The sequence below is a fragment of the Streptopelia decaocto genome (genome assembly GCF_964273445.1).
Source record: "Streptopelia decaocto genome assembly, chromosome: 3".
NCBI classification, from domain to species: Eukaryota; Metazoa; Chordata; class Aves; order Columbiformes; family Columbidae; genus Streptopelia; species Streptopelia decaocto.
In genome coordinates this window covers 11,532,935-11,554,067 of record NC_138656.1, presented here as the reverse complement: position 1 = coordinate 11,554,067, position 21,133 = coordinate 11,532,935, and the positions used below count along the sequence as shown (strand labels likewise).

General features: G+C 40.2%; 1 protein-coding gene across 1 annotated transcript in view; it reads right to left on the bottom strand.

The window, feature by feature from the left end:
• The window catches only part of TTBK1 (tau tubulin kinase 1), a gene marked incomplete at its 3' end in the record, with an annotated part of 122,999 nt that overhangs the window by 27,822 nt on the left and 74,044 nt on the right, over positions 1-21,133 (bottom strand). The window contains exons 7-12 of the mRNA XM_082048885.1: positions 12,453-12,518; positions 10,846-10,938; positions 10,071-10,196; positions 7,472-7,626; positions 5,569-5,788; positions 1,905-2,080 (exon numbers count right to left, since the gene is read on the bottom strand). Coding sequence (XP_081905011.1) covers positions 1,905-2,080; positions 5,569-5,788; positions 7,472-7,626; positions 10,071-10,196; positions 10,846-10,938; positions 12,453-12,518 — 836 coding nt within the window. The remainder of the gene's footprint in view (positions 1-1,904; positions 2,081-5,568; positions 5,789-7,471; positions 7,627-10,070; positions 10,197-10,845; positions 10,939-12,452; positions 12,519-21,133) is intronic.

Sequence of the window (21,133 nt, the reverse complement as noted above, 5' to 3'; positions counted from 1 at the left end):
AGCTGCAGTGCATTTTACAAAAGGATTTCAACAAAGACCACACAGCCTTGCAGACTCTCCTGGGAAAAGCCTTCCATGTGTGAGAAAGCATGAGGGGAAACAGAGAACTGACTGACCATTTGGTGAAGGCTGCTAAGCAAAACTGGGTATCATCAACACAGAGGAAGGTCAGAGCTGAGATGGAAATAACTGCGCTTGCAATGTCAAATTTCTGACTAAGAAAGGGGAATTAGAGAAGGAGGTGAACCAAAGATTGATATAGAGAAAACTGTGAGCAAAACCAAAGCTCTCAGCAAAAGCCATCTTGATGGATCTGAAAGAAGCAAGGTTGTATTTGTTAGTTCTTGAAAATATATCATTGTGAATAGGAAACACTAAGTATGCAAAGTAAGAATATACTGTGTGTGAATAAGAACTGGATTTTAAAAGCTATTGCTAAAAAAAGTAAGAGAAACTCTGGACTTAGGCAATGTTTTCATGCATTCCCCAGGAGAGGAGAGACTCCTGGAGTGGAAGAATTTACTCCAGAAAGCCAGAAGAATTTCCCAGTGCTGCGATTCAGGTCTGTGTCATGAAAAGTCAAAAATGGAATAATGAGTAGACTGTGTGGCAGAGTGGGATTGTATTTGCAACATACTTGGTGCAGGCTGCTTGCAAAATGGAAAAATATCTTGATTTTAAAAACAGAAGCTGAGGTAAGAAGGCAGGAGAAAGGGATGTATTTTGGATAATACACATTTTCTATATTAAGTTAGCATGATGCTGAGTAGATAAGGAAGAGCTAGAGAAATAAAGGAAGGAGTTAAAAGCATTCAGTGAATATACAGGACTGGTGTTGCTGACTGTTATAAATGACTTTTTTCCCTTCCTATTTTAAAGTGCCTTTCTTCTGACCAAGAAAAAGAAGAGGTACCAAGACACAAGAATTATTATTCAAGCTCTAAATTATTAACAGCAACACGAACAATCCTTCCTGAATTACAGAGAAGAATTACAGCTTCCTCCAGCCACCCAGAATAAAACAGTACCTAACAAACAGGGTAGTGCTAGGGGCTCATCCACTCTCTAGTTCTTTTGATCCTTCTCCATTTCTAGCTATGGCCTCCTTGTGACTGTTCTTCTTGGCTGAAGTTTGTCAGATTTTCTCTGAGCAGAAGGTCTGTCTCCCCCCTGCCTCTTTTAGAGGGGGCATTTCACCAGTACACCCTGCAACCACAGTCCATGCCTTGACTTCCAGTGGAAAGAGGAAGACTGATTAACAAAGGACATGAAGGGAGTTAACCAGCACCAAAGGCTTGTGTCTTGTAACATGTTCTCCAGGATACAATGCTTTAGAAAGCTTATTTTTATTATTCTTGGGGTTTTGTTTATTTTTTTGCCATGCATCTGAAAGTATCCATATTACCCTCAAAATCAGGGTGTAATATATACTTTTCACATGCAAACAAGTGAAATACTATATGCTGAAAAATCAACATTATTCTTGCTGTTAATGAAAAATAATGAAATAATGAAACCCAGCATATCAAGATCTGCCATCTAGCTCCCAGAATACATGGATCCTTGTCTGTATCCTAAAAAGATCCATTGTTCCCTCCCACCTCAGGCCAGCCAAAAGTTTTGTGACTATTTACATTATCTCTAATCTGACGCTTTGCCTTCCCTCTAATAAATGTCCCTTCTTCTATCTGTGGAGTTCTTCCCATCCCGAGACAGAGTAAGAATCATTCCCACTAACTCTCCTTATTAGCAGACATGAGTCTCATCAGAAAGATCATAAAGCCCATGAACACCTCCAACCAGAAATGGACTTCCAGTGCCTGCTGATCTAATGGTTAGGTTGGTCTCCACAGTCCTCAAGATGCTGGGTAAAAGCAGTAGGAGGCTACAGAGGGTGAGCAAACCTTCTTTCGTGTAGATCTGCTTTGCCATCAGCAGTGGAGAGGCGTTCTGATTCAGGGCTGTTCACACGGCGGTATCTTAGGGAGCGCACTTGTGCAGTCGGGGACTCTGGAGGCACTCGAACAGGGGAACTGGGGCAGACACCATTTCTCTGTTCCTCTTCCACCATGCACTGAGTCTGTAGGAGGTAAACACAAAGAACTTCAAAATCTGACCAGAGACATTGATTTCCCATTCTTCACTGCTGCTCTATGCTTTCTTCCAGGATATAATTTCAGCTGCATTTTCACAATCTACGCAAGCAATGTCTGAAGGAATGCAAGGGCCTGTATGTCCCGGCAATTATCTAATATTAAAACAAGGTATGGATTTTAAATGAATCCAAATATTTAAACATCTTTACAAAGCAGCCTTTGCATTTCAGTTACCAAAAAGAGTTATCATGGGCTAACCTGCTACATATACAAACCCCAACTGCTTATCCAAGATGTCTAAGAGCCCCTGTTTGTAATTTTATTTAGTTTTTTTTAAAATCTTGGACCTCAAAACAAAGTCCTCCAGGATATATACTCAACCACAACATCTGTAAGCACTTTCCACAAACCCAAGGTCACACTGAACATGTTCATGGACATTTGTGAGCCTTGCATGTTCATACACTACCAGTACATATTTTCTGTTTTCATATGGCCTTACTGAATTTGATTTTTTTTTTTTTTTTATTTAGCAGCAGACAAAGGAGCAAAAGTCGGTGACTGTAACACAGCTGCTTTCTGCCTTCCACTGTGGTGCTTTTTCTTCTTTTTCTTGGAAGAGAAGACCTGCTTAGGCAAAAGCATAGACGCAAAATGGCCCAAGTGCTACAGCAACAGTCTCAGATTTGCGTTCAACCCTGGTGTGCTGCCAGCCATGCAACACCAGCTTCTACACACCGCCTCTGTGTGGGGACACACATTGGGGTGCCAGTGCAGGCTCCTACTATGGAAGACATTTACCTTTCTCTGCAGCATGCCCTGTATTTACTTGTCCTCTTAATGCCAGAGGCTCTGAATGTATGCAGGCTTCTCAGTAAAATGCTGCTGATCAAGACAGTTGTCTTTGTGCATGTACTGTGTACATGACAAGTCAGTCAGTGTTCATGAATTAGCAGATCTAAACCATTCAGTTTGGGTTTGGAATGCAGAAGTAAGTAGTCTTTGCAGCCAGGGAGAGTGGAGGAGAACTTTCACACAATACAGGAAAAGCAGAATAGGTGATAATTATTTAATCTGTAATCCATTCAGGACAGGAGTAAGTTAGTGCTGAAGGTCAAATGTGTTTGTGAAAGGAGCAAAGTGTTGATTTAAGTGTAGGGTAACAGGCAACTTATTAAGATCCAAAAGCAGAGAATTGGGCGAGGGTGTGGGAGAGAAGGAAGAGGCTTCTGAGAAAATACAGAAGGAGAACTTTGATCCAGTGGAGGAAGGAGAACCAGAAGGATTTAGAAAGATCAGTGACAGGAAGTAAGGAAACTACCCTTAACACAGAAATGGGAGAAGTGGGACAGGAGACCTGAATGGTGTGAATAGAGAAATAAGGATGACATTAGAGAAGTATTGGGGAGAAAAAAAACATGGCAAGATCTACTCATCACCTAAATACAAAGAGCAAAATGGGGAGGGCCAGAGTTACTTCTAATGGTGCAAGACTGTAAGATGAAGGATGGTGAAGCTGTGAATAGCAGAAGGGTGTTTTACACACCAGTTGTCCTTGTGGTTCAGAAAGACACATGGGATGCCTGAGTTGACAAGCAGAGGTGAAGCTGTACACTTACATATCACATCTACAGCCTCCTTTTTTTTTAATCCATGTGGTGACTGTGACTCAAATAAAAACTGATTCTCTCTTGGAGAACAGTCAGACTAAAGATAATAAGCCTAGTGGACTGAAAGGTCGGGCAAGGGTCAGACTAAAGATAACAACCTTCACATAGAGAAAGAACACATTTCTTTAACTTTGGAGAGGACGATGCCCTGGGCTCTATTTCATAAACTGCTGAGCTTGTCAGAACTCAAGTGCTCATTGCCATGCTGACTAACTCCTTAAGTTCTTTTGCCAGTAACTTGACAAGAAACAGCATATCCCTTGGCAGGAACATCATCTGGTCATGCTGCGGATCTTGCAGAAACCTCCCCTGCCTTTAGCTGCTGTTATGACAGGACTTGTGAACGACGGCGCTGGGTACCCAAGATATGAGGTACAACTAGCACACAGAAAGGACATTCAGGACTCCTTTGTGCACATCTCAGCCTGATTGAAGAGCAATCAAGGCACCTGGTGGTTCAAAGGAACAGAAAAACACATAGGAGTTACCAGGATTTTTCTGTAATGCTGGGGTTTTTTGTATGTTCTGGAAACAGAACTGTCCCACTCTACTAGTCTTTTCTTATTTCATGTGCCTTCCAAAGAGAACTTCTGGGAATGCACACAGTTTACCAGTGAGAGATGAAAAAGTAGTTTGAACTTAGTTTATAATTCTCAGTATTGGGGGATGCTGCTGGTAATGTTCCATACAGGTGACACTTTGATCCAAATTATTTTTGTTGGAGAATTTTAAGCAAGTTAGATGAGATCATTTCTTGTCCATGAATAATGTTTTCTAATAAGACTAAGGATAGTGGAGCTATCTGCAGGGCTGAAAAAGGGACTAACTTTGTGCCAGTAGAGACTAAAGTGAATTCTGGTCAGAGCCAGAAGACTGGTAAGTTTAACATGCTAGTCCACAACTGTCCATTAAAGACAGGTTTGTGAAGTGAATCCAACACGCCCTCATATTATTTTACGTCTGTTTGATGAAGGTTTCTCTGCTAAGAGATTCTGTACATATCTGATGTCATGCCATGTGACATTCTGATTTTTAAATAAGAACTGAGATCAACACTACAAATACTAATTTACTTACAATATGTAAGCTGACTTAATAAATAAACTAACTAATAAACATTTACTATGGGATCATCATTCAGTGGGGATGCCTCCAAGAAATTAGGTAACTTTTACAAGAAAGAACTGAGAAACTACTTAGGGATTATGAGGAAAACCAACTGAAATATGTACTGTATGCAAGCCAAAAAGTCTAAGATGATCTTGGAATGCAGAAATATGAGAATATTAAGTTATAGTTTCTCTCACTCTTCACAGGGGTGAAACCATCGTTAGATGCTCTTTATAGGTTGTGCTACCCTTTAGAAAGAAAAGTTTAAAAATTGGAAGAGAAAAATTAGTGATGATTCAAGACATAGGAAAAAAAGGCTGATGAAGACATCTCTGAGGAAATTTATTTATCCAAGAGGTTAGGACACAATAAAATTTTGGTTTATAATTTCCAAACCTGGGACAACTTGGATATTATATCAGCTATGCAAGGACTAGAATTTCATTGCTTGAAGTAGCGAGATCCTATTGGTCCCCAAAATGTCGTTTGCATAAAGATTGAAATTAATCCCAATGGCTTTTAATCTGTGAAAAAATTATTTGTAATTTCCCATTTCCACAGGCAAATTCCACAGTGCTTTTTGAGCTGCACTATGTAGGATGTTACATCAGTGTATCCAGGTGGCTTCTAGCAGACTATGAATCCATTGCCCTAAATCCAACAGCCACAGGAGATAAATAAATGTTCTTTACTTTGCTGATGCTGATCCTGAGTTTGTTGCGATTCACATCTGTCTCTTCCCAAACTTCAGCCTCATTGAAAGCAGTGTTTGGAGCCTGAACAAGACCTTCCGCTGGCCGGCCTGACAGGATGGGAGGAGCATTCTCTTGATCACTCAGATGTTCACCCTGTAGGACATCTTCAGTGTTCTCACGAAGCAAGTCCCCAGGTACCGGAGTAACATTAACCACCCTATGGAAGAGACAAGAAATAAGGTAAAATTATTAGTACTTAAAGAAGGAGGTCTATCACACTGCCCCACAGAAATTAATTAGCAGCTTTTATGGTATTATCAAGTGCTAGACCGGGGTGGACAACAGGCTTTCTGGAGGCAGGGAAACCTGAGGAAGAGACTGTTCTGGCATTCACGGACCTGCTGGAAAGTAGCACTGCAGAGAGGACTTGGGACTTCTGGTCGACGACAGGTTGACCACGAGTCAACAATGTGCCCTTGCGGCCAAGAAGGTTAACAGTATCCTGGGGTGCATTACGAAAAGTGTGATCAGCAGGTCAGGGGAGGTTATCCTACCCCTCTACTCTGCCCTAGTGAGGCCACAGCTGGAGTACTGTGTCCAGTTCTGGGCTCCCCAGTTTAAGAAGGACAAGGAATTACTGGAGGGAGTCCAGCAGTGGGCTACGAAGATTAGAGAGCACCTTTCTTATGAAGAGAGACTGAGACAGCTGGGTGTGTTCTGCCTGGAGAAGAGAAGGCTGAGAGGGGACCTTATTTAATGAGGGGACATCATAAATATTTCCAGGATGAGTGTCAAGAGGATGGGACCAGACTCCTTTCAGTGGTGCCCAATGATAGGATGAGTGGCAACGGGCACAGACTGAAGCATAGGAGGTTTCATCTGAATATGGGGAAAAACTTCTCTACTTTGAGGGTGACATAGCCCTAGAACAGGCTGCCCAGAGAGGTTATGGAGTCCCCTTCTCTGGAGACATTCAAGACCTGCCTGGACACATTCCTGTGCAATCTACTCTAGGTGTACCTGCTTTAGAAGTTGGGTTGGACTAGATGATCTCCAGAGGTCCCTTCCAACCCTAACAATTCTGTGATGACAACCTGAAAAGGTTTCCACCTAACATAGAGTCACAAAGACAGTGGGATGGATCAGTGAAAGCATGTTGGGACCCTTGATAATCAGGCTGCAAACCTCTTCAAAATTGTCCATTACACAATATTTAGCTTAGAAAGATCCTCCCCTCTTTTCATGAGCAAATGAGTCTTAATAGGCCTTATAGTTTTTATCTTCTATAATATTACTAATGATCACTGTTATCCCTTAATGTCAACTCCCTCAAAAGCACCAAGACAGACCAGTGAACTAAGCCTTATCAACTTTTGTTGGGACTCATTTCCATCTCTGAGCACCAAGCTCTATGTACCTTTGCACCAGCACATGAAACACCCTGTCAAGGTTGAGGAGCTGTGAGGCGTGAGCAGTACATGCATTCTGTGGTGTTCAGCTTACTATCAATCACAAACCCACCCCATTGCAAGGCAAAAACTGCCTCACAGCAGGGCATTCTCACAGAAGCTCCAGTTATGTGTGCCATGTAATGTGCAAAATATACAAACATATGGGCTCCATCAGTCCTGGCCAAAGTTCTCCAGACATCTCTTAATGTGACTCCAAGTCACACATTCATCCCCAATAGAAAATGTGTTTTCAGGACAGCAAGGGTCTGAAACTGACTTCCATCACCATAAATCCAGGTTAATATATATCAAGTCAAATCAAGTGGTGGCTGCCATACGACTCCAGCTTCCAGGATCATAATAGCCCTGAAATCATCAAAAAATTACCTTGTTGCTGAGCTTGTTATTGAGGAGGTCCATAGTCTAACTGGCACAACTGCAATACTCACCCGAACATGGCTGCTGTTTGCCTGGTGTTTTGCTGTGGTGGAGTAGAGGTGCTAGTGGACAACAAGATATCTGTACCAGCCTTCTCCCAGTCAAAGGCTTCATTTTCCGTGATACCTCTTTCTTTCATGCTGTTCTCGAAAACGGACATGATGAGCTGGAATAAATTTACAAAAAAAAAAAAAAAGTTAAGTAGCTGAGGGTAGCTCTTGCAAAAAAAATCTGAACTGTGAGCATAAGGACCAAGTGCAGTTTATAATCTCCATCTTGCCTATGAAAGGTACCAAGAAATTAAAGCAAATGTCATAAAATAGTATCAGTTGTTTCTCAGGCTGGTTTTGGCTTGGTAACTGAAATTTCTTTAAATCTACAAAAGAAGTGCATGCAACATTTTGATGCTGATTTGATGAAATCTTTCAGTTGGCTTGTTACTTTAACTCTAAAGCCATAACTTCAGCTCAGCTTCCCTGTAGATTAGACACATGAGGAATAATACTTTTGATATGTAGAGTTCAAAGGCTGCCAGAAGATGTAAACACAACCAGAAAACACAGTCCTAGGATGCAGACTCATTGCAGTGTCTGGCTCAAATATAGCTTGGTCAGGAGCCCTATGATATGCTTATGCACAATGTCACCTGCCACATTTGGCAGCAGAATAAACTAAAACTGTAAGAGGGATAACAGTGTTCTTTAAAAGATGGCAGGTACAAATGCTCATGCTGACATGGTTTATGCTGTTGCTTTCTAAGAACAGGTATTCTTTAGGAGAGAATGAAACTACTGCCAACGGTGCACCATACATCAGTGTGTTACCCAGGGAAATATGATGTTCTGCTGTCAAAGGGAAACTGGATGCTATAGGCCAACACAGCCATACTTGAGGTCCTGCATTTCTAATAAAATTATTCAGCTAAATAATGCAGAATTGAGAGGTTTCAGCCTAAAGTCTATACAGAGAAAGAATATAGTAACAAATACATTTGGTTTATGGCACTGAATTAGCACTAAGTTATGAAAAAAAAATTACTATGAACAAACCTCTGTTTGCATTTATATTCCAGTTCTGTTTATCAGCATGAACAGTCAGCCAGGAAAACCTGCCATTTCCTACTACCTTCCACCAAACTGCACTAAAATGCCTATTTGCAGCTTTCAGTTGAGACACCTTTTTCCTCCTTTTTGTGACCCAGAATCCTAGAATTAGGTGCACAACTCTTGCAGTGGCACTATGATTGATTAAAAGAATTGCCAGAGTTGACTGTTGGTCAAACCAAGGAACAGGTAACACCTCTCCAGCAAGTGGACACGATATAGCAGTGGTAGCAGCTTCTTTAATTTGAAAAGGATTTTACTGTTGTGACAGTTTAATATGATAGGATTGTGTTCCTGCTTCTCAGCCCCATGTCATGATGTCTTCTTTCACCTCTGATGGAAAGGAGAGTTGTGCTGCTGCCATTGGAAGGGAATTTCTTGCTCAAAACTGAATGTGAGTAACTAAAGGTTTTAGTAAATGTATTTCTGCATTTAGTAACTTCAGACGGATGTTTTCTCATTAATTTGCCTAATCACTTATTGAATACATAAGCTTTTGGACAACACCTATCTTATGACAAAGCATGCACCAATTATGTGAACTATGTTCTTCACTCATTCCAACCTGCCACCTGCTAACAGTTGTCTTTGATGCAGTGGAAGACAAATCAGTTCCCCTCTTTGACTTTTCTTCTCCAGGCTAAACAAATCTAGCTCCCTCAGCATCTCCTCAGTCCACCTCTATCCCTTTACAGCCCTCTATCTTAGTGGCAAATGTTATTTTTCCACTGTACTATCTACAAAGTATTTGCCTTTTTTTGTTTGTTTGTATTTAAAAGTTGTGGTTTCTATGCTGCAGCGGTGTCTAAAACACGAAAGCACTGTTGGAGAGAGTTTGCTGGAACACACTCCTACCATTTTCCCCCTCATGTGATACACTATCAACAGAAGCAGGCACTCCTATAAGACTGCCCAGATCTGCTAATAAAATATTTTCATCACCCTGGCATTGATATACAGAGAAAACCACTGTGATAAAAAAGGGACACAGAATTAAGTTGCCTCACTTATATTGTGTTACTTGAGCTACTGTAACTGATCACATACATGCAAATAGCAAAAAGTGAATGGGAGAAAAAAATGTTAAGATGAATATTAAAGAAAGACATAGGAATAGCTAGGGGTCATATGAGTCTGCAAGAAAACAAAGGGGTCAGTGTGCGCTATGGAGCTGTTGGCACAGGTTCTTTGCAGACTTTGGCAAGCTGTGCTAAAATTCCGTCACATTTGGAGTATCTTAAAATTTTTGTGTTTTAATGAAAGCCAAAGGTACTCTGTTACTTGGGAAGAGCTTTCTGGTTTGAAGTACGGAATTATTTTGGATAAGGTGGTGGAAGAAAAAAAAGCTTTTGAGATGTTGAAGAACTGCACAGTCCAACCTTTTTCTCCTGGTCCTCTGAAAGGTATTCTTCAGCCAGATATGAACATATGCATGGAAATGTTAGAAAATCCAAATGTCAATCCAGAGCGCCACCTATCACATTGGTAACAAAGAAAAGGCTCCTACCTGATAGTCTGGCTTGGTGAAGTAGTCTAGGCTTGCAATATGATCCAGAAAAAGGTGGAACTCTGAAGGCATGTGTTTTAGCAGCATTCGGTGTTCATACTTTTCTTTTATCATGCCAACCTGCTCCTGGAAAAAATGAAAATATCTCACAGTCAAGAATCTCTTCTATTGCTTCATATTCATATAGTCTTATCGTTCCTGGAACATGGCCTCTTCTTAGACCCAGTGTTGTGTCTACACACTTGTCCTGTTTGGTGGCCCTAGCAAAGTGAGGCTGATCGCTGTAGGCAAAGGTCGAAAGGGAATCCTGAGTCACAAATACTCTTCAGAAGCTGTCTCTTTAGCAGAGTATTTCCAAGACAGCATGAACAGTTAGCTTTATTCTTTTTAACTTTCCACTTGCAACTCCCATTTGGCTTGTTTGGCATGGCAAAGCATTATCCTCTGGCCTTTCTAAAGGGTTGTTTATTTGTCAAAAGGACACCTCAGCCATTCCATTTTTGTTGTCCGCTTTGCTAGAACAAAGTAAAAGTTGCTTGATCAATTATGATTAACAACATGCATAAGAAAATGTCTAGGTATTCCAAATAAACTCTACACTGTGTGTCAGACGAACACACAAAAGCAGGTTAGTATCTTGCAGCAAGACCCGATGAAAAGTAGGCTCTGGCTTTACTCCAGAAAAAAAGCTACACTGAGCTGCAGGAGGAATAATAAAAGTCATAAAAATAAAAATGTAGCACCCTGTCTTAAGCACAGACACTAGGTTTCCTACCTTATCTTTGATCTTTCGCCATGGAAGCTGTCCCACCGCAAACTCCACCAACATGTAAAAGAGGGACCACAGGTCATCGTGTCTACCCATTTCCTGGAGAAAAGAGAGACAAAGACTGAGGAGCAAAGTTTCATGCTGCTCAGTAGTCCAGGTGTGCTCTCCAGCTGAGCTACTTCATTTTGAAAAACAGGAAGATAAGTTATACTTCCCATTCAGTGATTAAAGAAGCCATATTAAAGACTAAAGATGCAAAATCAAGCATTTATTTAACTTGGCAATGTCAATACAGTCACCCGAATACCCTCATTTGTCTTTCTTTTTGTGAATATATTAGGAAAGAGCACAAATTTTCCATAGGACTCTCCCTCACTGAGTATACAGGAATGGTATATTTATTAATGGGATGTCGAATAACCTAGATAAAGAAAAAACACCAAACTGTGTATAGAAAGTATTTTTTATTATTACTTTTAAGCTAAATATAATTCAAACTCTTTTCACAAGGCAGCATTTACTCAAAAGCTTTTGCAAAACACTCATCATCAAATAGTAGAACAATTTACAGATTTATAACATTTCCACATACCACTCTCCTCCTGACTCAGCAACTGGGAACCTGAAACATGGGGATTAAGGCTGAAATGGTCAAAGCACATGAACTAATTTTTGGTGTTCAACATCCAATGTCTAGAGCATGATTTCTCAGAATAGCATGCATTATACAGCAATTATTGTGTCTTAATACACCTTCAGCTGATGACAGGTACAGTTGACACTATTCAGGTCTTCCAGAAATTATACTTCAGGTTTCTCAATGTCTCCCAGGGAACAGAATGAATTCATGGTGGCATTCAGCTGCCCTTCCCACATCACACTTTGCACTTTCTGCAGACAATAACTTCTTTCCCTAAAAAAACTGAAACTTCCTCATGTGTCCCATATCATCCTACAGACTCATCCCAAATAAGGCCAGAAACCTGGAGGACTGATAGTTTCCATCTGCCAAGCACCTGGCAGCAGAACCAGAGGACTTACGGTTTACTGTCTACACAGGAACATTACTGTAATAGGACAAATGAGTGTTTTGAGAAGAATGTTGAATGAGACTTCTGGAAGCATTTAGAATGAAAAGGGCCAGACACTAGGTAAATAATTACTCTTTTCAGGGATAAATAAACCTAGCTTTCACTATGTGACTCTTTACCTGACAGTCTGATGTTAATAACTAAAATTCCAGGTGGAGAATGGATTTGCGGACCTGGCACTTGGTAATTCACAGTCAAGTTCTTCTAGAAACTAGCAGCAAGCAGCCTAGCACGGTAAGAGTCTGTTTCCACCCAATTTCCACTTTAGTGTTTTTGTTTTCCACTTAAAAAGTGCCCAATAATTATGATTATTAAGGCTGCCAGCTAGAGGGGATCCAATAAATTAATCATAATTTTGACTTTACAGTCAAGAGCCTTAACCATCAAATGGAATAAATCTAATATACTAACTTCTGTAGATAACAAACCAGAACTCACACCTCCTACTCCTCTGGTCTTGAAAAGAGGTTTCTGTGGAGAAATAACCTTGTTGTTAACTCCTTATAACCCAAAAATACTCACTCGGTTTTTGTGTGCATTCACTGAAGCGTAGCGGACCGTTCCTCGAAAACCAGCAACATTGCGAGGCTGAAGGGAGACAACAGAAAATCTCAGAGACAGAGCAGATTGCTAAATCCCCTATGCAGCTAACTCCTGAGATCTTCTCATCTATATTGTTATTTCCTATGTACCCAAGGGATACAAATCTAGCAGGCAGCTAAACAGACAGCATTCTCCAATTCTGCATTTTTAGAAAAGCTTATTTTTCAGAGAGGGCAAGGTAGTTACAGTGATAGGACAGCGTAGTAGTAGTCTAGGCATAGAGCTAAGAACATTATCCAAGATCATATTTTCCTTTTTAAAATACAGGTCAAGGGAAAAGCTAGTAGAGAAGTGCAAGTACAAAACTGAGTCATGACTAATATCAGCGAAGCAAAGCCCGAAGGCAGCCTGGTCCCAGATAGGATCGGGGATCCCTTAGTATGACACAAGGCTGATGACCATATGCATGTGCTGACACTGCTTGTCAACATCCTCTGTAAAACTTAAACAAATTAAGAATCTCTGACTTTCAGAGTTCTTGCTTTTTTTTTCCAGATTCTTCCCAGTATATCTTAAACCATGTATCTTTATTTTCTCTTTCTCTGATTCTCTTGTTCTTCACATCCTTGGGAAATGAAGGCTTGATATATTAATAGTAGCTTTGGGAAGAAGGCAGTCCTCCTGTGACTATTCCTTCGAGCTGAAGGCTTTCTGTGTTCTGGGGGCTGAGTAACACTTCCAACTCTTCCCACTGCTGCCTCCAGAAAAACATTAGGCCATGTGAGTTAACCTACTGAAGATATCATTGTTCTGAAAAAGAATGCATTTAAATAATGACATCCACCAAATTCTTTCAACTTAGAAGCACCAGAGTTAACATCAGCGCTTTCAAAATTCATGTAGCAAAACCAAGCTCAGGCCCTGACATCTTCCATCATAAGGCTAAGCCTGGGCAAAGAACTAAGCGTACTCACTATTAAGATCCTACACTTGTAGAAATTTGAGCACATTAATAACAACTCTAATTGGGTAACTTGTCCTACTTAGGTCAGTTGATTCATATTTGTTATTTCAGCTGTGCCTATGCTTGCAGAACTAAGCCTAAAACTCCGGACTTTTATTCTAGGTCACCCTTCTCTCCGTTTAAATACATACAATTCAGTTTCTTCCTTTTGGATACATGGAAGTTGCTCTGAGTTTCAATACTCTCAGAAAGAATAAAACTTTAAAAGTTTTTTAAACAAATTCACAAACATCATGCCACTAACACACACCTGAATGGTGCATAATGCAGCTCTTAAGTTACAGTGACTCCAGGCAAAAAAAACTACAAGTCTATCTTACAGCTCTTTTACATTAACCAAATACTCCACAAGGAGAACACGTATACATGTCCTATGCAGTTAATGCAGCACTTAAGCTTGCAGTACACCAGCTTGAGCTAGCAGCAGGTAATAGTTGAGATATTATGTTAATGAACATGTACCTCCCTCATCCCAGAACGTACATTTAGGATTCCCACTGACAAATGACTGCAAAGTATTTTTCAGAATTCCAGTAAATTCACTGATGTAAGCTCCTGAAAAGCAGAATACTGGCCACTAGAATACATCTGTTAGAATGAGACATCACCATAAATGTCCGCTACATATTCAAAAGCAAGAGGACATTCCTGTTTTCCAATATGAATGGAAGCTAGTGTTTTTGGATACTTTACACGAGCCATGCTATGGTTAGCAATGTCTCTGAAAATCTTTTTAGATCAATACTTACTATTTCTGGCAGACAGGCTGTCTTTAGAGTCTTTAATGATATCTATTCTGAAAGCAACACTAGGCAGCTTGCAAATGCATTCCCCTCCTCTTTCAGAAGCAAAACAAAAGCCTAGCCATGTTTTAATGCTGCATCTGTCCCACAGCCATCACGAAACAGTTCACCACGCCAGTCCTGCAGCTGAACCCAAAGGGCTCTCTCTCCAGTCCCCTCTCATGTGGTACCTCAGTAAAGGGAGATCACGGCAGCTGATCAAGACTTCCCAATTGTTTTGACAGCACATTTATAGCTTTGAACAAAATAGACAGATGCTAACTGTGTTAATAGCATCTTTTTTCTCATAAAGGTTTCCCCTCTTTTTTACCATATTTGACCTCCCTGTCAGTCACAATGTATTTAGCCACATCTTTTGACTGTGTCACTGATCACTACAATCAAATCTTTCTGTGGCTGTGGAGATAGCGTGTTTTTCATCCAAGCAAAGAGCTCCTGCCTGGGCATTTATCACAGCACATACTGTATATCCAGCTGTTACTGACTTTTCTTCTGAATTCAACAATGTTAATTTTCCAAATGATTTATTTACAGACTTCATTTCTTCCAGTTAATAAATTTCATCCCATCACTGCACTGCCCAGCAGGGGAAAAAAGCCTGGATAAAGCATCCTTGCTGTCCAGACCAGTCATATTTGACACAGAACTGAAACTGTAAGAGTTAGGAGCTTCAGACTATGGAATCACATATAATCCAATTGATTTGAATCCCAAAAAGTGATTAGAAGGTAATACGCTTGCAAGCTGAAATACAATTTTAAATCATGCACGATTTATTTTTTAATTTTTCCACATCAGTATTACTATCAAAAATGTTACTCAGGATAAAGTATATCTCTTCCTGCATTCAGATTGTGTCTACCATAAAGCTGAAGTAATTTATTACACAGACCTGTCAGGGAGATGTCAGAGACATTAAGTATATTGCATTGTGTTAGAAGCTTAGTTTAAAGTGAGTTTTAGCTTGGGATAATGTGTTAGAATGTGTTAGCAAAAATTATACTCTTTCTTTCAAATACATTAGCAATATAGACTACCTCATGGACCTAAGAATTATGTAACAGAATCCTGTACAAAGTGGATACATTGTTCCAAACTGTGTTCTTTTGCACTCATCAGCTTTTCATCATTCTGCAGTTCAAACACCCGTGATCATTTGTATTTTAAGAGCAAATGGTGTGTCTGTCTTTCCTGTATATGCTTCGTTTTATTTCAGAAGTGCTTGTATTTCCTCATTAATCTGAATCCCTGCTCCTTACACTACATTCATACTTAGAGATTAAAATTTTTCTTCTTGCCTCACTGGTCCATAGATTGATAATTTGAACGTCCTGGTTTCCAGCTTCCTTCCTAGAAACTAATATTTGGATGCGAGTACTTTCCTTCTGCTGTTTTTTATGCCTATGGTACGCTCATGGAACATGACTGCTGGTTCCTGCCCAACTTTTTGGAAGTCTATGCAAACACCTCATGAGATCCACCATCTTTGCCCCTGGCAGGCCTACTATCATATAGGTCATCAACCCACCTCTCTTGGAAACAGGAAAAAGAGTTCCAGCAGAAAATTAAAAGAAAGTACAGATTGAAGAAAAAGTGGTGGTAAGGGGAGAGAAAAAATGCCATAGATTTTAGGAAGCACTTGGAGATATATCTTGTATTGAAATAACTTGCTGGAAAAATTGTGATAAGAAGGAAAAGTGAAAGGAAGCTTTAACTAAACTAAAAGGAAGTATCTCTGGGACTTCTAGGAATTTCCTGCTTGTACCAGTAAGGTTCATGAGGGAGATGCAAGGATATGCATCTCGACCTGTTCTGTGGAGACAAATTCTGCACCTCTTATATATGTGCTTTGACTTGCTAATTTAAACAGTAGCACTTTGTAGTATCATTAATGACAGCAGCATATTTTATCCCAATGTGGAGTCAGAAATGGACAGAGGAAGCTGGAGCCAAAAATGTAAGATGAGAGAACTCCCCTCCTCTTGCCTCTGAAACCACAAAAGTGACAAAACGGCAGTCTCTGGCACCACTCAAATGTCTGCCAACCCTCAGGCAGAATCCCAGGTGTAATTCAGACTTCCATATATAAAAAAAGCACAAACCAAAATGATAACCCAAAAGCATGGTGATGGCTCACTCACAACTCATAGCAGAGATGGTTACGAGCAGCAGATGGGAAGCCAACGCATCAAACACAGCCTCAAAAGAAGAGCCCAAAAGAACTGTAAAACAGAGAGAAACCCAAAGAAAAACATGATAAAAACAAAACCAAAACAAAAAAACAACAATAAAATGAGAAAAAAATAAGCAAATTAATTAAAAACCAATTCAATATTGTAACCCTACAGAAACACGGGTCTCTTGTTTAGCTGTTGCCATCTCAGCATCCTTCTGAGGGCTGTTGGCCTATGCTGAATTTAGCTTCATTTAGACACAAAAGTCTGAGTGAGCCTGTGTGGTTTGTGAGTGCTCTGTAAAGTGGTGAGAGGGGTCCCTCTAGAGACTAACTTCCCCCTGCTTACATATCACACTTCATAGTATAAAAAAACAAAGTTGAGAGCACAGAGGCATACAAGTTAACTACAGGTCAGTAGTATGATTCTACCACAATTTTCCTTCCTAAAATGATCTGACACACCTCCCTTCCTCCCCCATTCAAACTGAGCTAATAACCAGCAAGAAGATTTGCTCTTTCTCATCTTTTGCCCTTTTCACCCAGATCAAGTTCTAAGATTAGCACTTAAGTTTCTAAAAATGCACAGAGATGTCCCCTTCCCCATTTGAAGTGTCAGGAGTTCCCACCCAAGATACGTTGCTTTTTTTGCAACCACCACCTTGCTTTCTCACCAGCAATCTCCATGCAATCACTGGCTTGCCATCTTTACAGGATTCATAGCTGCCAATTTCAGGCATCGTCCCCTTCCCTGAGGATTGCTGCAGTGCTCCACCTACGAATAGCAGGGTCTCCGCTGTCTGTGCTGGGATGCAGCATGGTGGTTTGCAAGAGGAGGAGAATGAAAGTTCATGCTGCTTTTAGGCCATGCGAGTGGTCACTGTATCTGAGGATGTAAATTGCACAGTATGGAAACATGAGGGCCACCTGGGCCAGAGGCAAGAGCTAATATTATAATATACTATATAACCTTAAAACTCAATTCAGCAAACTGAGGAAAGACCTCATCTGAGAGACACTTGTTCCAACAGAAATCAACTAATCAAAAGCAATCAACCCAACAGACTCTCTTATTTGACTTTCAGTATTCCTCTTCCCCAAAAAAGTGCAAGTTCTAAGAATTTTGGCTATTTTGCACAAAATTTAGTTTTGAGAAAGTTACTTAATAGTCCTCTACTATTCTTTCCAAAGCAAAAGACTCAAAGGAGACAAGTTAAAATGCCATCTTTCGTTCTTTACTTTAGGATAATTCAAGATTTCCAGTGGATTTTAACATCTGAAAAGACCAGGTTATAATTTCATCTTTCTGAATAGCATGTGCCAACTGTCTCATCATGTGATTCCTTTGCTAGAACTTGTTCTGGAGATGAGGATGCCTTTCTCACATTAGAAACAGGGCTAAGAATGAGCATTTTTAAAATCAAAAGCTTACTCCAGCTGTAATCCTATTATTCAATTATCATTTGATTTTTAACAAGAGAATTTTGGCTTCTGAGCTGCACTTGTTTCTTAAATGCATTGTCCCATAGGAGAATATCCACATGGAAAGCATGGGGAGTGCCGAGTAAGAAAGATAAGTTTTTCATGTGCTGCAAGGCAGAGCAGGGAAAATGTTTTGGAGAGCATTATAGAGCGTTAGTCACATCTGATTTGGGATTTACAGCTCACAATGCTTTCCCTGAGTCAGATGGAGAAGATGGTCCTTTTCTGCCAAAAGGAAGAAGACAAAAGATAGACGTGGTGATCACTGGGATACAGCAGAGCTAAGTTCAAATCTCTCTGCCCCTTGGACAGACATGAAAACCACACCTCCCTCCTTTCAAAGTGCACCTTCACCCTTAAGTCACAGTGTGCTTTGAGAAGCAAGTCTAAGAACATCCATGTTGGAAAGGATCCCTTTTGCACAGAATAATTTATTATTTATTACCAAGAGAGAGAAAGCATATGACAGGCATTCTGTAACCTGGCAGCAAATGCACTTACCCGATGGAGGGGAGACTTGATCTGCAATCCAACTCAACGTTCACTTGCCCAGGTAGTGAAGCCCCTGTTCCCCCATCACCAGACATAGTAATAGTTTTCTGTTCCTCTGTAGTCCAGTAGGAAGAATAATCAGAGCTCCGAGTGGAACAGCATCAACCAGAAGGAATGACACATTCTGGAGTACCATATCCCCCCCTGCAGCTAGGCAATAAAGGCACTCAGAAATGCAAAATGGGATCTCAGTTCCCTGCAGGCAGATCTGGGATCTAGGCCTGAGTTGTCCTTCCTCTTCCCTTACCCCTGTAGGATAAGACCTCTATCCAGAGAGCTGCTACATAAAATAAAATCACAAACAACCTGATGCAGATGATCTGAGGTCACCCTCACTGAACCAGGGCTTCCAGGGTAGGAAAGGAGAGAAGCAGCAAGTTATAACAAGATACAGGAGTCTCTGCTTGCTAACATTTTCAAATCCATCAGTCTGCTTTTCATACATTTAATTTCAACTGCACTGGCTTTCTGTAGTTGTAATGTTTTTGACTGGAACATGAACTCTCAAGTCCAAATTTGCTACTCCAACAACGAAAGTAACAATGTGAATCTTCATGTAATTTTCACAATGATCTGTTTTATAACTAACCTATTCCCACAGAAACAGCATTTCTATAATATATTAAATGTGCAATATTTTTAAAGACATAGGTCCATTTTTTTCCCTTTTCCCCAACTCCATGTGAAACAATGTGACTATTCTGTGCTTTCAGCCTTTTCTCCAATTCCTTTCTACAAAACAAAGTTCAAGACAAAAATTATGTCCCTTCCTAAGCTAATAGAGTACTCCAAGTACTACTGCTCCACAAATCTGTTTATTCTACTGAAAAATGTTCATCTCCTACATAACATTACAGGTTTACATATATTTCAAGCACTAAGTAAGTACAAAAGCTACCAGCTTCTATGTTTGAATATTTAGGGTCTTAGGATGTAGGAGTTAATATCCTTTGTGTTATTTCATAGCTTATTTCATAGCTTATTTTTCCAGTACTTAATAGAAAAATGTACCATTTTCTCCTCTCATAACACCTTGTTCACCACAGCAAATTTTATTTTTAACACTATGCACAGACATTTGGAAAAGAAATCCCTTTTATTCTCAATTAGCTGACACATTTCTGCAGCCTTCATCACACTTGTCTAAACATGCTATGCCCTGTCCTGCCTACAACATCTTCTTTCTGCTCACCGACTCACAGAGTCACCCTCACACATGTACAGTATCTTCAGCAAGGCACCGCAAACTGCTGCAGTGCAGTCTGAGACATAAGGAGATTGAAATCTGATCAATGGGCTGCAGCTGCCTAAACTAAAATGCATGCTGAGCATAACAGCCTAGTGTCAGACCCTGAAAAGGGAGACAGACTCCAGGAAAAATGTAGCCTCTCTTCTACTTTCAAATAAATAAGTAAGACCAAGCTGCTAAACCCTCAACCACTTTCAATTAATATTTGTGGAGCTACAGAGAATATGTTTCTGAAGGCAGGGTGTCAAAGAGACGTGAAAAGTATAATGCTTTCTGCACTGCACATTAGTGACAGAACTAGCAGGCCTGTACAAAGACCAGTAATGATCCAGGAGTTATTGTCCAAAACCTGACCTACCTCAGCACAGAAGATGTTCATGACTTAGAACACCACCACTATACAAACATATGTTGTTCATCATATTATCTGTATAACAATGTTCATGTCTATTTTCCACTCCAAGTTCAAATTTTCTACTCTGCCTTAGTTCTCTGTATCAAACATGTTTTGCTACTCCAGCTCTCTGCTATAAAAATTAATGCAACATGAAAATTTTGACTTGTGCAATTTCTATAGAAGCTATTTCCACAAATTTTTTAAAATACCCAACATTTCAATTCACTCCCTGGTGCTTAGCTCTTTTGTCCTAAGATGTGCATCAACACTGACTGCTTATACTGCTGCGTGGCAAAGGCAGGCTGTACAACCAGGACATCACAGTGAATAAAACTGCTCATGTCTCCATCTGAACCACAGCAGAAGGTTGCATCTAGAGGACAGAATAGTTAAAAATACCTAAAAAAACCCTCTCTGCATCCTGTAATATCAAATTTGTTATGGAAGGTCTTGGGATTTGGATGGACCTTTTCATGGAAGGGGTTGAAAAAAAATTAGACTTGTTTCTCAGAAGAATACACTCTGCATCTGAAAGAACTTATTAATTTCAGCTGAATTAACAGATACCCTCAAGCCATCTCTTCTTAGGCAAATCTCCAAGCCATCCATGACTGAGAAACACATGGCTTGAACTACTGCTCATTTCAAACCCACTTGGATGGGAACCCTCGTGCTGATACAAAAGTATGTAACACATCAGCCTAACCATATTAAAAACTATGAAGTTATACAATAGCACAAATCCTGAGAAGATCCCATGGAGAAAAAGTATTGTGAGGTGTTGGAGGGTGCAGAACATAAGCTTAAAAAACAAGAACAGTGGGCTTAGAAGAGGCAATGGGATTGCTTTAGGTACAAGGGAAGGAAAAAGTGCATTCTGTATATCAGTAGTCTAGACAAAGGTCAGATCGGTCCAAGACAACACTACCTCGAAGCAACTTGTATTTCCCAATTTTCTTTTCCAATGAGGCAAAAATGTG